Below are 17,590 nucleotides of genomic sequence, written 5' to 3' on the forward strand. Positions count from 1 at the left end.
AAATATAATAATAACAGTAGAAAACCAATGAAATTATTGAATCCCATGTAATTCCGCACATTTTGGTTATATACATGACATTGTAGCTCTTATTTGAGGCGGCGGCGGATTTGCAAATGAGTGTTTTGCAAATTTAAAATGTCCAGTGTTTTTATACGCCCGTCGTCTTTTAGACGGGACGTATTATGGTATACCGTTGTCCGTCCGTCCGTCCGTCGTCCACACTTCGGACAATAACTCAAAAACGCTTTCAGCAATTTCCATGAAACTTAAGTGAATTGTTTATATCTATTGACGTAAGCTCCCTTTCGTTTTTTTTTTAATTTCAGATTTTAAGTTTTGGATTTATGGGGCTTTATTCATAAAAAAGGGGGGATTTTCAACACTTCGGACAATAACTCAAAAAGGCTTTCACCAATGTCCATGAAACTTTGGTGAATTGTTTATATCTATTGATGTAAGCTCCCTTTCAATTTTTATAAATTTCAGATTTTAAGTTTTGGATTTATGGGGCTTTATTCATAAAAAAAGGGGGATTTTCAACACTTCGGACAATAACTCAAAAAGGCTTTCACCAATGTCCATGAAACTTTGGTGAATTGTTTATATCTATTGATGTAAGCTCCCTTTCAATTTTTATAAATTTCAGATTATAAGTTTTGGATTTATGGGGCTTTATTCATAAAAAAAAGGGTGATTTTCAACACTTCGGACAATCACTCAAAAAGGCTTTCACCAATGTCCATGAAACTTTGGTGAATTGTTTATATCTATTGATGTAAGCTCCCTTTCAATTTTTATAAATTTCAGATTTTAAGTTTTGGATTTATGGGGCTTTATTCATAAAAAAAAGGGGGATTTTCAACACTTCGGACAATAACTCAAAAAGGCTTTCACCAATGTCCATCAAACTTTGGTGAATTGTTTATATCTATTGATGTAAGCTCCCTTTCAATTTTTATAAATTTCAGATTTTACATTTCGGTGTTATGAATTTTTATGCTTAAAAAAGGGGGGATTTTCCAATTTTGGGACAATAACTAACACTTTCACAAAATTTTATGCAACTTTAATAAATTGTTTATATCTATTGACATAAGCTCCCTTTCAATTTTTATAAATTTTAGATTTTACGTTTTCTTAAGTAATGAATTTTTATACTTAAAAAAGGGGGATTTTATGAAACTTTGGTGAATATTATTAATGTAACATCCCTTTTGATTTGTATATATATTTCTAGTTGATCATATAAATTCATTTAAAGCATAAAAGACAAGTTAAAAGAGTAACGGGCGTATCATGCGCTAAAGCGCAGCCCTTTATTATCAACTCTGATCTAGGACAAATTGTCTACCGTCAGTTACACGTCACCGTCAACACTGATCTAGGACAAGTTACTACCGTCAGTTACACGTCATCGTCAACACAGATCTAGGGCCAGTTTACTACCGTCAGCATGGTCAATTACACATCACCGTCAACACTGATTTAGGACCAGTTTACTACCGTCAGTTAAACATCACCGTCAACACTGATCAAGGACCAGTTTACTACCGTCAGCTACACGTCACCGTCAATACTGATCTAGGACCAGTTAACTATCGTCAGTTACAATTCACTGTCAACACTAATTTAGGACCAGTTTACTACCGTCAGTTATAATTCACCGTCAACACTGATCTAGGACCAGTTTACTATCGTAAGTTACCATTCATTGTCACCTTGCATTCTATGCAACAAATAATGTGTTGCGTAAATGGCATACTGCTACTTCATACTTAAGAGGAAAGAAAAGACCATTGCACATGTCATTTTTCCTTTGACTGTCCATGACGTTAAAACACTAAATCCCTGGGATGTGTTTAGTTGATGTTAGTCTCTGAAGCATGATTTTTTATTATTAACTGTTTTTTGTCTTTTAACTAACTGTCAGTAACTGCGAGTACTCTCAAATCGTACTTTCTTGTTAATTTGTTAATCGATCTCTCCAAACTTGAAATATAAAGGATACAACAGGTACAGTCAAATCTGCTTCCTATCTTGACTAACATTTATAAATTGACAATGAAAAACAAAACTTTTCGACGAAAGAAATGATTTTAGCTTCCCAGTTGCGAACCTTCCAATACTTTTAGCAGCTCCTACGCATGGAATATACGACAAAAGAGATGATTTTAGCTTCCCGGTTGCGAAACTTCCAATATTTTTAGCAGCTCCTACGCATGGAATATACGACAAAAGAGATGATTTTATCTTCCCAGTTGCGAACCTTCCAATATTTTTAGCAGCTCCTACGCATGGAATATATATCTCCCAGGTGATACGATTTTTTGGAACTTGCAGTTCTTATAAGAGTTTTGCTGCTTACAAGAAAGCAATACCCCAATAAAATGATATAATTAATTGAAAAGAAGCCTTTATACTTTTTATTTATAACCACAGCTTAAATGGAGGTGGATACAAAATGTATATTTTGTTTATGCAAAATGTGTAGAACTTGTCTCTTAAATCCTATGAAAATGACCTCTGCGGTTGTGACAATATTCAGCAAAAAATTACTGTTTTGTTTTGCATTAAATAAATCTGGTTTTGTCTCCAAATGACTGCAAAGTAGTTATTCTTTCGATGCTAAATTCCTTAAAATGTACGGAAAACTCATTTCCAAGCTAACACATAATATTTTCATGATATTATTGACTGGTTATATATATGTTTTTCAAAAATATTTACCAAAAAATATTTTAAAGACATTTTTTTTACATCACAAATTATGCATTAATGATATTTTAACAATAATATTTCGTCCCAATGTTTTGATTGCTAATATAAACACATTTTTTGTAAATATTTTTTTATAATGAATAATAAATATTCTTTCCTGATGTTTTTAAAACGTTAAATAGACAGTTTTATAAATAAGAACAATTGTATGTCAGGAGATATTTCTTTGCAATATTCAATCAATATCTGATGGACATTTTTATATAACATTTAATATATATATATTTTAGATGTGTAAAAGAAATATTTATAAAACATTTTTGATTTACATCTATGTAAAGCATAGGTTTGATGTAAAATAAAATATCTTTTTGATGTAACATCAATATACTTTTCTTGTCCTAATCAAAAATATAAAAATGGTAATATCTAATGAATATTTCAATAACATCATAACAATATATTTTTTCGATTTTATTTAGAAAATATTAGTTAAAGACTGTTTCATAATAGTTTTAAGATAATATGTTTAATAGATATTTGTAAGATGTATGCTAGAAATATTCTCCAAATGTTTGTCAGTGATATTTGAGTGAAGCACATGTTTGATATGAAAAAAGAAATATTTTATAAACATTTTTACATAATATTTTTAATTGATATTTGTAAGATGTACAACAAATGTTTCTCTTATGTTTGATAGTGATATTTGTGTGAAGTAAATGATGTTTGATATAAAAAAGAAAATATTTTTTATATAATTTTTTAATCAGATTAACATGAATGTCTCCTCATTTTTGATAGAAAAGTCTTAACAATTCTAATCTAACTTAAATGAAAAATTATCTAGCGAATAACGATTGTGTTCTAAGAGCATTGAGGACCCAGTAAAAAGTCAAAATGATAAAGTCATACCAAATAGGACTACGATAATCTGTGCCTAGAACTAGAAAATTCTTTGTATTTTACCTAATTCAAAGTTTTTTAAACAGTGTTTATAAAAAAATATCATTGATATTTCATGCCAATAAAGAAATATATAAGCCAACATTGTGCCAACAATATGCTAACGTATTAGGTACTTATCTCCCCCTTTATACCACATACCTGAAAATTATATTATTCCAATGTTCTAACAAGAAATGTGCTCTTTCTTCTCTTTATCTAACATTTTCAAATCTGTGTAGTCATTTAAATGTATTTACCTAAATAATTGAATAATTTTATCCACAAACAAAAAATATTTAAAACCAGCCCAAAACAACAAATACAATTTGAATATACTTTCATTTTTTTCATTTTCTTGTATATCAACACATCATTGACACTAGTGAATTGTCTTTCTCTCCAATTGAAAGTTGTTAATCTACTGAATATATATATTATAATATCAACCAGTAGAATTTATGAATTGACTTATAATCATTCAAATCAATGCCTCAACTTTATATTAAAATGAGAATAAGGTTGACAGACTGTATTTTAAAAAAAACATTAGGTAGACATCAATAAAACATATCCTAGACATTAGAAGAATATTTTGTCCAGATGTTTGAAAGATGTTGTCTGGATATTTTCAATTGAAACTGAATTATATCAAAATTATGTTATTTCAATATAAAATCAAGATATTTAAAAATAATGCTCTTTAAACATTCAGAACAAATATTTCCAGAAAATATGCTATTCACATGAGTACAGCCAGACATATCACGTCAAAAACATGTTTTTGAATGATATTTTGGTGATATTTTGCAATATATTTTAAAAATATCAATAAAATGTTTTTGTGCTGCCTGGGTTACTATGTTGCAAGGGCAACCGTGGCCAAGTAACACTTTGACATTATTCTTACTTTTTTTTTTTATCCGATTACATATTTTGAAAAATCAGTGATTAGATGCTTGCAGACCCCCATATATGAAAGATTGGTGGTTTAAAAAAAGTGTGGGCTCACTAGGGGCATATCATGGAGAATACATGTATAAGGAAAAGGAAAATTAATTGGCAGCTCCATAGAACTTAAATACTAATACAAAATTATAGTACAGTTAGACTGTAAAAAAAAGCCCTTGGTTTATCATAGTATACAAAAATAAAAAATTCTATAATCTAGATCAAGGGGTCCTGTCTGCCTAAATAATATTATGTTTTTTCCTAGAAATTTATTACATCCGATAACTCATATTGACTTGAACACATTTTCTAACAGCATTAAGAACCTGATTGTCTTCACATCTTAATAATTTGAATATATGATTTTTTGTTGATTTTCCATTAAATAACCTCATCATAGATACCAGACTAAACTTTATATATACGCCAGACGCGCTTTTCGTCTTCAAAAGACTCATCAGTGACGCTCGAATCAAAAAAAGTTAAAAAGTCCAAATAAAGTACGAAGTTGAAGAGCATTGAGGACCAGCAAAGCAGTAAAGTTTTGTAATTTAATTATGGCAAACAAAGTCTTTTTAAATTAGAGTTTGTTTTTCAAATGAATTTGAAAAATGGATTACATATTATCAAAGTGTTTTACTTCTTGTTTAATTTCAAAAACATTTAATAATTTAGTACATGTAACAAATGAGAACCAAGAAGTTGTGTTGAAGCTCTTGAGTCAGCTCTTGGCAAAAGAAAGTTGTTATTGATTAAACGCGGGAAATGAGTTATGTCCCTTTTTATTTACATCAATCGTTCGGGTGTACATTGTTTTTACCTTCGCACAGCGAAAAAGTCCGAAAAGACTATGCTAATGCAGCTGTCGAAATGGCGATGACATTCGTCAATCATATTTTGTACGAAAACTGGAGTCCAGCATTAGTTTCTGATTGGATCAAAGGTATAGAATATATGTCATGTCTGTGAAGTAGGATTCCATTTATATTTGATAGTTACGTACGACCAACTGGTGCATTCTGAAAGACTTGAAATCACACACCTGGATTTCCCTGCACTCTTAGTGACAGTGGGAATTTTAAATTATAAATCGGCCAATACAACACTCTCATTCAATCAGGATGATATTTTTTTTTAATAACTCTATTTTTTTTTACTATCTATCCCTTAACTGCCGGTCATGTGTGATTTGATTGAATGATGATCTGATGTTTCATGCCCAGCAGCAAATATTTCACAGGTTGGTGTGATGGCTACATGGTAGAGGGGGGATAGGAGGGGTCTTGATCCCGAAATCCCGGAATTAAAAAAACGAAATCCTGAGGTCCTGAATTTAGATAAAGCAAATCCGCCATCCCGAAATCCGAAAAAAAAGATTCCCGGATCCCGAAAGGGTCAATCCCGAAATCCCGAGCTTAAAAACACCCGATCCCGGAGTCCCGATAAAGGTCCTATCCCCCCTCATGGTAGTCCAAATAATTATGATGTCTCGGAAGGCTATTTTAAATTTTTACTTTGATGCCTTCCTCCCACTCTAAGTCCAACTGAAATATGAGTGGTGTTATGACCTGCTGTAAGGCGTCAAAGGAAAAAAAAATATAATAGCTTTCCAAGACATAATTTGATAAACTTTCCATTGCAAATTGAATGCATATTAACTAAGTACTGGAAGATAACAATGTTCCTAATAAGAATATAAACCCTGCTATGTGCATGATGTATAATCATTAACACCATAATCCATGCTATGTGCATGATGTATAATCATTAGATTAACACCATAATCCATGCTATGTGCATGCTGAATAATCATTAGATTAACACCATAATCCATGCTATGTGCATGATGAATAATCATTAGATTAACACCATAATCCAGAGATGCAACTTGCCAGTTCTAAAGGTATCAGTTGCTTTTGAAACAGTTCAGTCATAAACCCATGTCTTTTTTACCTTACACTACTTTGGCATTGGTTGTTTTGGTCCACTACATACATGTGAACCATCCTGACGGGACTACAATAATCCCGTTTTCAGGGATCTCCTCCCGTCCTCCCATTGAAGAGAAAAAAATCCCATGTATGAAATAATTCATGAATGAAAACTTTCAGCCCAATATCTGGTATAACTGACATTACCTGAAGTAAATTTATTCTATATTTCTATTCTACCACATAGTGACCGCCTTTCAACAAATTGAAGATTATGTCACAGGAGGAAACTTACAACAAGACATAGATTATAAATGTTTACTGATGAAGGAATTATTTTCCTGTTTCCAGTACCAAATGGAACAGAGAAAACATATATCTGAATTTTTAAAGGAAGCAAATAATGTGTAACTAAAGAAGATTGACTTAATCATGTTAAAACAGGCTATTATTTGAACTTGGAATAATTTTAATGCATAATTTCTTCAATCTTGTGTCTAAAATTTTTAATAAATTCCATGTTTATTTGGTATTATAAAAAAAAATAATCTTTTGAGCGGTTAATAACACTTTCCATACAATGTATTTTGGTTAGATAGTGTTGTGCCCGGCACAGTCCATTCTATTGAAAATATACTATTTTCTTTGTACATGTAATTAATAATAGAAAGTGTTGTGCGCAGCACAGAACATTTCAGTACAGAATAAACATGGAATTTATTAAAAATTTCAATAACAAGGAATCAAGCAAATTCCATAACATGAAGGGGGAAACATTTACATGTCATTTGTTTTTTGACAAACTGATGACAATGAATAGGGTACTGGTAAATACATGTACTTCATTTGTCAAATGGAAAAAACAACTACATGTAATGTAAATCAATGTAATATAAAACTGTTACATACATGTGTACACGTAAATAAATGTAATATAAAACTGTAACCTACATGTACACGTAAATACATGTTATTTAACACTTACATACACATGATACATGTATCAAATGATAAACATCTGTTGTCCACTCTTAAAATCTATCACCATGATCACTGTTCTTAAACTTACTTTTCTTATATTTTGAAAAGCCAAATTAAAATGCATGGTTGTATCAACTTTTACAAAAATAAAATAATTTTCAATAAATATGAATGAATGTGACATTTATTAAAGAAACATCCAAAGTTTCTGACATACATGTACATGACAAATCATTCAATTATTATTTTTTTGAATTTTTTTATTTAAAGAATTATTGAGGAATTTTCAGTGTGGTATTAGATTCAATTTTTGTACAGAAATTTTAAAGTGTCTATGACTATGAGACAAGTTTTTTTTATATATAAATTGATCATAAGCAGTTCATGAAACTCCATACTTCATGATATTATTTGACCAGGGAGGTGCGATTCCGTCTAAAAATGAAAAGTGAATGATTAAATATTTTACTATTTAAAAGTTTTTTAAAATACAAATACTGTCATAACTGTCAATAATTGAATGCAATTAACATGATAAAGGTAACAGCAACTTTATAAAAGGGAACCAGATGATTGTTTGATATCTAATTTTACGATGTCATGTAATGTAATTACTCAACTGAGTTTTGATATTTTCATTTAGTATGCCCAAATTTACTATTTAGTCAAAAGTTGGGAATCTGTTGGAATTTAAGACGACTTTCTTACAATTCATAATTCATAAATTTAAATGATATGATAGAAGTAGAGAACAGCTGTCAGACAGATAGTATAAGAACAGAAGAAAAAAACATATATATTGTCATGTCTGAAGTTGATAATCAGACCTGCCATCATTAGGGAATTGTGATTAAGTACTTACGGAACAAATACATTTTAATTTTTAGGAGTATTTTTCTCAACTCATTCTTTCCTCTATGTTGATATCATTATAATTATTTTATTTTGTAGGTTTGGATGAAGCCACACCCCAGTATGCTGATCTGATACTAGAGCATGGCATAGGGGGACGGAAACTGTTAATGTTGACTCACTATGATCTAGAAAAAATAGGAATAAACAAACTAGGTCATCAGGAACTTATTCTTGAAGCTGTTGATCTCCTTAAAACATTGGTAAAGTTTATAACGTAGATTATTCTTTGTTGTAATTAGTCTTAGTGCTACTTATGAGCATCACTCACAGAATATACATTGTATGCAGTGTATAGTATTAAAAAATGCAGCCTGCTGTTTGGGTATAAAACCACTAATCTCTTAATGTGTGTTCTTGTTCATTTGTTTGTGGGTTAACATCTAACTTGCACTAAGGACATAATACATGTACATAATCAAATGTGACATTTACAGTAATTTGAACAGAGAGAGAGGTATAAAAATGTAGATGATTAGTGCTCCTTCAATATACTTTATATAAAAATAATGAGATGTAGTACAATGGTCAATGAGACAACTATATGTCCACCTGCAGAGACCAAAAACATGGAACAAAGTAATTATAGGTATCTTACGACCTTCAACTATGAACAAAACCAATACTTGTAAATAATTATAAGAGGTCATGAACAAAAAATCATGATGCCTTTCAAACATTCTACTTATGCATGTTATGCAAGGCTGAATATTTTCTATTACTAGATGAACATCATCTTCAGATGATCTAACACTCAGACATTTTATTTCAGAGGTATGGTTATGACACAGAGAACCTACAGTACCTTGCTCTACAGCTTGGGTGTAAAGCCAAGAGTTTACAGCGAGAGGTCCAGGCTAGCTCATCAGAAAACAATCCTAATGCTGCCAATGTATCTAAACATTCCACATCACATGATAAACTGTCTGTCAATATTCTGTCCTCTGTGTCGGATCTTATCACCAGTCTCAAAAGTATTGTCAACTGGCTTGACAGGTGAGTTTTGGTATTTGAATGTGAAATAATACATTGCAGGTATGAACTGCTTTTCTCATAGATTTGTTGATTTCCTATAAATCTTGAGTGTAATTCTGCTAGAGTTATTTCCACTTAATAAACTCAAGCTTAATTTATCACTTTAATTAATGGAATGGAAAGTAAATGGATAATGTTTTTTTTAAATAGTTATGTGTTGTATATTTTCAGAACACCATTTGAGGCAATTTATGAACTATGTCTAGTTAGGAACAGTATTGTGAAGATTGGTATAGAACTAGTGTCTAACTCTCAGCGTGAGACACAGCTTACTGATATAGAAAATAATATCATCAAATCAGTAAGTATAAATGTTACCTCTACCAATATAGAAAAAGACAAAAATATCCTCGGCAGTTAATAGTTATAAGAAGATGTGGTATGGATGTCAATGAGAGAACTCTTCACCTAATTTACAATTTGTGAAAGTAAACCATTATAGGTCAAAGTAAGGTCTTTAACACAGAGCCTTTGCTGACACGTAACAGCAAGCTATAAAGGACCCCAAAATGGAAAGTGTAAAACCATTCAAATAAAAAAATTGTCTAATCTATATAAAAAAAAATGAGAAACAAGAAACGCTTAATAAGAACATACCGTTACAGTTTGTAGTCATGTTTCTTCAACATTTATAACTTTGTCAAACCTTCATAGAAAATGCTTTTTATGATCAAAAAATAATGTCTGAGGAAAATGAAAAATTGTTTTTCTTCATTTTAAATATCTGTATTTTACTGATATAATTTTGGGGATTCAGTATCACACCTTATCACTGACAGCAGTGATGGCAGAAAAATCACAGGGTACTTTGAACATGTTTAGTCATTTTGTTAACTTCTATTGACTTTATGATTTGTATTTAACAGTGTGACAACTTGTCTAAGGTGTGTGATGAGTTAGTGATTAAGAACAGAGACCCATTGGTGATACAGCCAACATCATTAGAGATAGCCATCATTAGGAAGAAACCAGGAGAAGAACTGGTATGATTTTTTTTAGCAAATATATATTTTTGAAATAGAGAAAAAGTGTTCAAATATGTTGAATGGTATGTTATATGAACTGGTCTGCATTTTGTTACTGAAATTTATTACTGTATTCAGATTATTTCAGTTGATTATACCTTTATTCAACATTTAGACAATTTTTTTTTTGTGAATTAAGATGTACTATTTTATATGAGTTACATACTAGGTTGACCTGAGGTCGATCATCTTAAATGATACCATCTAACAATTGGTTTTAATTTTGATGTAATAAAACAAGTATTGTTACATTTTGTACATATGATATTTACGAGAAATGCACAAATTTGAAAGTTGTTTATATCAGATGGTACACACTATTCTAAACTAATACTGATAAGATAAATTTCTGTATGCTCGAAAACTGCAACCATGTATTTGGTATCTATATATTTGTAACATATTGAAAAACAGTTTTTTGAATATTTACAAATTGAGGAACCAAAGTATCAGTTAAATTTATATAATATTTAATCATCATGATCATGTGTGTTTCCTTAAAAGCCTTCTGATGATTTGGTGTTGCTATAAGTATATTATATTTCAGGGAATAACTATACAGTCAGTGTATTATGGTGTTCATGTAGTTGGTGGAATTAAGGAAATGGTAGGTCATCACATTTATATTTCCTCAATCTACTCTAAATTTAGATAATTTTTTTTTAATGTTTTATTTTTGTGTAAATGAGACAAGATAATATGACAATTATTTTAACATTGTATTGAATAATGATCGATATGTAACATTTCCTGATGGTATTAGTTAGTTTCACAAACAACACTTATATAATCAATTACAAAAACACGCAATCAATTTTATAGAAATATCAAAATAACAATTCATGAGCTATTTCTATAGACAACTTGGGTAATCCTCCTGTATGTAATTGTTTTGCACATTATTTATTGAATCTAATCAACATTCTTATTTGGGCTGTTATTTGCCAAGTAGAATTTAACTGAACTAGCATCCGATCAGTTCATACTGTCATAAAAAAGGCAAAGGCATAGAAGAATAATTATTTTATGTTGCAAAATTATGGAAAACAAAGATTCTATAAGAACTTATACTATAAAGTTGTTAATTTACTGTTTACTGTTTGTAGTCTCCAGCAGATCTGTGTGGGAAGATAGAAAAAGGGGATGAAGTTATACAAGTCAATAACAGAACTGTTGTAAGTTTCAACAAAGGACTACTTTGCCAAAAGTTATTTTTTCTTAGTTTATTTGTTTTGTAAGGGGAAATAATTTTATAACATAGTTTCAATGGACTACGATTTAATCAATCATTTCACATAGTTTATGTTATTGTATAAGGGGAGATAATTTTATAATATAGTTTCAACATAGTTTATGGTTTTATAAGGGGAGATATTGATGATTTTATAACATAGTTTATTATTGTGTAAGGGGAGATAATTGTATAACAAAGTTTCAATAAATGACTACAATGTCATCATTGATCAATTGTTTTCACTAAGTTTATTGTTTTGTAAGGGGAGATAATTTTATAACATAGTTTCAACAATGGACTACATTGTCATCAATCAAGTTCACTTAGTTTATTATTTTGTAAGGGAAGATAATTTCAAGACCATTCATTGTAAAGATAACAAGAAGGAATGATTTAGTAGTAATTTTACATGCATGTAAATGACAAAAGGTAGACAATAAACCAATGTCATCACTTATATGATTAAAGGAGTAGGTCCGGTAAGGACTCATTTTGGCCTCAAATTTCAGTTTCATCTTTAAGATTTTGACCACTTTTTAAACACTTAAGTGTCTATTTCACTTGATTCAATTAGTTTATGTGAAAGATTTTAACTGATTAAGTCATTAAAAATGATCCGATTGAAGCTCAAATATGAAAAATCTCTCATATATGCCAAAAAACGTCACTTTTCAGATTGTTTTTGTTAAAAATGAAAGTGGCCGCATCCGTGTTCATCCACAACCTTTATATATGTTATGTATTATCATAAAATACAACTAACATTGCAATATTAAGGATGAACACGAATGCGGCCACTTTCGTTTTACACGGAAACCGTCTAAAATTTAACTAAAATGATAGAATTTGGAAGATTTCAGTAATTTAGCATGACTTAATGGTGCTACAACCCGATATATGTGCATTGTATTGTCAAAAACAGCCCATTTTTATGTAGCAGAAGCATTCAACTGTCCAATAAATAACTAAAAGTTTATATTTTAACAATTTTGTAAAACTGTTATATTTTTGGGCCAAAAATGGGCCTTACCGGACCTACTCCTTTCCTAAAACATAAGTAAGAAAGTCAACTTTGGATTTGTAGGCTTTCATTTTTATGCTCCATTTATGGGCATTATGTTTTCTGGTCTGTGCGTCCATTTGTCTGTCCTTTCGTTTGTTCGTCTGTCCCACTTCAGGTTAAATTTTTTGGTAGAGGTAGTTTTTGATGAAGTGTCCAATCAACTTGAAACTTAGTTTACATGTTCCCTATGATATGATCTTTCTGATTTTAAAAATGCCAAATTTGAGATTTTACTCCATTTTCATGGTCCACTGAACATAGAAATGAATATGTGGATGGGGCATCCATGTACTAGGGACACAATGACATACTTGTCCTAATCTAATTTAGTACAAAGGGAGATAATCCCTTGCTCTTTTAGATGTGTTAAACAACTATATACATGTAGATATGTGGTGATTATTTTAGTTACATTATTATTGAAACTAAACATTTTGTTATTTGGGGTCTCCATGGCACATCGACAAAAAGCATTTAGTGATAAGTAACTAGTAAAACTTGTATAGTTATGGCAATATATTACAAATACAATGTATTAAAAATGCAAAAATTAACTGTAAAAGGTGGATCCTGTTATAAATAAAAGGAGTGTGGATAAAACAATGTACAATATTCCATTGAATTATTTGTATGTTAAAATGCAAAATCATATAAAAAGGAAAAGAATCATTTTGGTGGTAATAATTGTACATTTCTGATGGAAAATCTGTAATCACTGTTCGCAAACTCAATGCAAAGGAACAGTGTTTATAATGATTTTCTTGTTCTCTGTTCATATCTTTAAACAATATTATTTAAAGACTTTAATTGAAATAATATTACGCTTTGATACCTCTTCAGGTTGGATGGCAGTTGAAGTCACTTGTCAATATTCTGAAGGAAAAACCAAAAGAGGTAAACTTGTTACTAAAGAAACGCCCTCACCATATAAACCCATATGGTCAAGTTCCCAACAAACGTAAACAGATGAACAAACACCATGCCCAACAGATCTCTACTCTGCCTAAATCTCTGAAGAAACGTAGATCTCGTGAAGGAGAACCAAAGAACGCACGGCCATCTCTACAGGAATTTGTCAATCCTGGTAGTAACCTGTTGTCTGTTGTAGGGTGAGTTCAAAGTTTTATCATCACTTTTATATGTTCGCAATTTTCAGCACTTAATTTTTCCTGACACTGAGCATGATCACTATGCAAGGAGCATTACATGTCATTTCTTTTTCTTGCTTTGCATATAGCAAGAAGCTTTAAATGTTCATTGCTTTAGATCAGGGCTTCCAAAACGGTCATATATTCCGGTCATTTGTATAATGTCCGGTAAAATTCTGACTGGGCAAAGCATGAAACGGTCATATACTTTTTAGTTTTCAAGGCTTTTTCAGTCATTTTTAAAGCAATTGCTTTTATGCCGTCGCGTATGGCCATCTTTGTGACCCAGATCAGAGACTCCGCCCAGATCAAGCCATAGTATTTTGTTAAACAGGCTCCTGGTCTGTCATTCTTTAACACCTATGTATGTTTTCTAATGCAATACATAGCTTGAAACTTTAAAAAAAAGTTAGTGGATTTAAGAAGTTTCAGAATATGTTCTTGTAGATGTATTTTTGTATTTAAAGGGTCAACCGTTTGACTATCAAATAACATAGAAGTCCGAGAGAAATAAAGTACATTTTTATAAATGCGATTCCGTTTTCCGCCGTTCGTACGATGTTTCAACAAAATATGGATTCATTTCAGTTGTTGATTTAGTATTGAAAATTTAACTGAATTATCTCCTAATAAATACGGTTTTTTATGTTAAATTTGTGTTTCTTTAAGAGGTCAGGTGCTCTTGTTCATTCATAAAATTATCGTTCATTCATACATTTATCGTAAAATCAAAATCACTACACAGGTTAATGCGTAGTGTCAAATTATTACCTGTAATCTAAAAATAGACAAACTTTATTTGCGCAAATAATTTAGCGGAACGAAACCCTTGTTGAAAACACATAACAATAAGTTCGTTTTCCTTTTCTGTCAAAACTCCGTAATATTTATCGATCACCTTACTAATGAAATGGACCCGTCCAAACGTAGTAGATGCCAAGTCGGTCCAGATGAAGAGATATTTACAATTTGGAATTTTCTAGTTTATTAATACATAGATTGAAAAAAAGTACGTCTTTTTAAATATCATGATCAAATTAAACTGGGTTTGCATAACAAATGTCAGATGAAACCATTATCCTCGTCTTTTCAGTGAACAAGTCTACTACGTTTGTTGACACTCGACGGTCCACCGTGTTAGCAATTTTATTTCACATGTTTTCGAAATATTGAAGATCATTTTTCGCAATGTTTCCTGAAAATTGATAAATATCAAAGCAACGTAGAGCTGTTTGTTCTTGTTCGTATAATAAAATTGAGAATGGAAATGGGGAATTTGTCAAAGAGACAACAACCCGACCATAGAAAAACATACAACAGCAGAATTAAGGTCACCAACAGGTCTTCAATGCAGCGAAAAATTCCCGCACCCAGAGGCGTCCTTCAGCTGGCCCCTATACAATATATATACTAGTTCAGTGATAACGATTTAATGTCATGTTTGTCTGTGATGACCCCCCCCCCCCTTTTCGGGATTGCATGAGAATTGTAGTTATCTCGTACCCACATGCACTTGTTTCTATCCATAGGAAGGTCGACTATCCATATAAAACTATTTATATGGATAATCGACCTTCCTATGGATAGAAACAAGTGCCTGTGCTCGTACCGCATCAGAAGGACACATATCAACTGAGCAATAATGTTTGGAACTTAGTTTTAAAAATGATGACAAAGTAACATTATGAAAATATTTTTATTAAGCTGAAATATACATTTATTCTTTACATGTTTATGTCTTGTAAGATATTTTATTTCTTTCCCGTTTTTTAACATTTGCGTCTGGATTAGTGGAAAGTTGAAATGTTTTAACTTAATCATTTGTGTTAATGGTTAAATATAAATTAATAATGAAAATTGTTAAAATTAAATCAATAAAGGAAATTATTGCCAAGGAAGTTACAAACACTACCAGGGGATAATCCATGATGATTTCTTTTTGAGTTATATGTTTCAGCACATGTATATTTGACCCCAACTTTAGCCTGGTAAACGTGTTGTCTCCTTGTGAAATATAAAACATATTAAAAATGACTTTCTGCTAAAGTCTTTTATTTATATAAAGTTAAAACCTTCTTACTTTTAACTAGACAACACTCATGTCAGGTTTAATTCTTGTATATATGTGGATGAAAAATAAAAGTCCCCAAACATTAACATGGCAGCAATTGCTTTTACAGCCTTTAAGGCTTTGATTACATAATTCACGATCTTTTTGACCCAACCTTTTGCCTTTAACATCAACACAGTTCCGGTCATAAATGTGACATGGTGATTAATTACTATCAAAACAACACCTACTTCAATACTTTCTAATTTTAATCAAGGCTAATTAGTAGTTGGACAGCTGAAATCTACCTGTTCAGGTGACAGGTGAACTATGTTCAGTATTGGACATCATATTATTTGATCGGTTTATTCACAATTATTTTCTTACATTTCAGCGGTTTGTATCTAATTGATTTAGTCCAAAAGATTAAAATTATTAGAAATTAGTTTATCAACATGATTAGATGAAAAATTTAAAAAGGTTTTAATTGAAAAATCGTCAGAACAGATCTGAACTACGTCGTATGAACTAGAACACGTGTGTGCATGTGCACAGGTGGGAAATTTAATTATGCATCCTACATTTCTTCAAAAATGCTAAAATTATCATTGACAACTGTATCTAACGTTCATTTCAAGTATTTTGTTGAAGAAATAACGTGGAAACAGCTTCTTCATGCTTTGTAAACGTACACGGATTTTACGTATCCGTTGATGGTCCTTGTTCTACCATTGTCAAGTCAACAATCGGTTAGAACAATGAAAGTTTTTGACAATGTCATTTTGCACAAATAAAAAGTCTAAGGCAGATATGAGCACGCTGATGTGCACACTTTGAATGATGCACTGCCAATTTAACAGTTGCATCCGAACATTAAAATCATATCATATCAAAGTAAAGTTAATAAAATCTTATAATGTAATGTCAATCATTGGAATGGCCATCTGATTACCATAATTGCCTTTTGTGACTAAGTCTTAAGGGATTAAAATCGGGATCAGATATGAAATGTCTGGCTGGCTCAAATATTTTTTGGAAGCCCTGCTTTAGATTCTCACATCATGAGTTTGAAGGAGAAAAAAGTGTTTTCTACTCTGTCTTTTATTAACAATCATTTAAAGGATGTTGAAGTGTTACTCATCACTCCTTCCCTAAATACATTTATCAATCTCATTCTGTGTACAACAATGATCATGAAATGTTGTCGTTATCTGTATCCATTTGTTCTGTATACGTATGAGTATGCAATACCAATACTTTAAAAGTTCTTCATATTTGATCTGCAGCTCAAAATATCTTTTAAAAAATTCAGAAAAAAAATTAAAGAACTTTGGACAGATGACATATATCCCATGTATGTGCAACACAAGGGACATTTGAACTCTTTTATATTGTTTATTTGTTTACATATTATACTTTTCTAGCAAGTAAATATATTATAATTGAAAAAAAAAGATCAGGCTGTTTGCTTTATACAATAATATACCAAATTGTTCTTGGCTGTTATTTAAAAGTGTCAGTGTTTTATTTGATGCAGGTATTTTGTAAAAAAATCTTTTTGATAGATCTTCCTGTTGTACAACTGATAGCTGGA

At 30.9% G+C, this 17,590-nt stretch overlaps 1 protein-coding gene across 2 annotated transcripts in view; it reads left to right on the forward strand.

Moving 5' to 3' along the window:
• The first annotated feature begins 5,424 nt into the window (after positions 1 to 5,424).
• The window catches only part of LOC139493195 (connector enhancer of kinase suppressor of ras 2-like), a 48,357-nt gene continuing 36,191 nt past the window's right edge, over positions 5,425 to 17,590 (forward strand). For both annotated transcript variants that reach the window (XM_071281385.1, XM_071281386.1), the window contains exons 1-8: positions 5,425 to 5,560; positions 8,481 to 8,644; positions 9,214 to 9,437; positions 9,648 to 9,777; positions 10,343 to 10,459; positions 11,049 to 11,108; positions 11,608 to 11,676; positions 13,639 to 13,907. In XM_071281385.1, the coding sequence (XP_071137486.1) occupies positions 5,488 to 5,560; positions 8,481 to 8,644; positions 9,214 to 9,437; positions 9,648 to 9,777; positions 10,343 to 10,459; positions 11,049 to 11,108; positions 11,608 to 11,676; positions 13,639 to 13,907 (1,106 nt within the window). In that variant the 5' untranslated portion in view covers positions 5,425 to 5,487. The remainder of the gene's footprint in view (positions 5,561 to 8,480; positions 8,645 to 9,213; positions 9,438 to 9,647; positions 9,778 to 10,342; positions 10,460 to 11,048; positions 11,109 to 11,607; positions 11,677 to 13,638; positions 13,908 to 17,590) is intronic.

This window comes from Mytilus edulis, chromosome 10, assembly GCF_963676685.1.
Source record: "Mytilus edulis chromosome 10, xbMytEdul2.2, whole genome shotgun sequence".
NCBI lineage: Eukaryota > Metazoa > Mollusca > Bivalvia > Mytilida > Mytilidae > Mytilus > Mytilus edulis.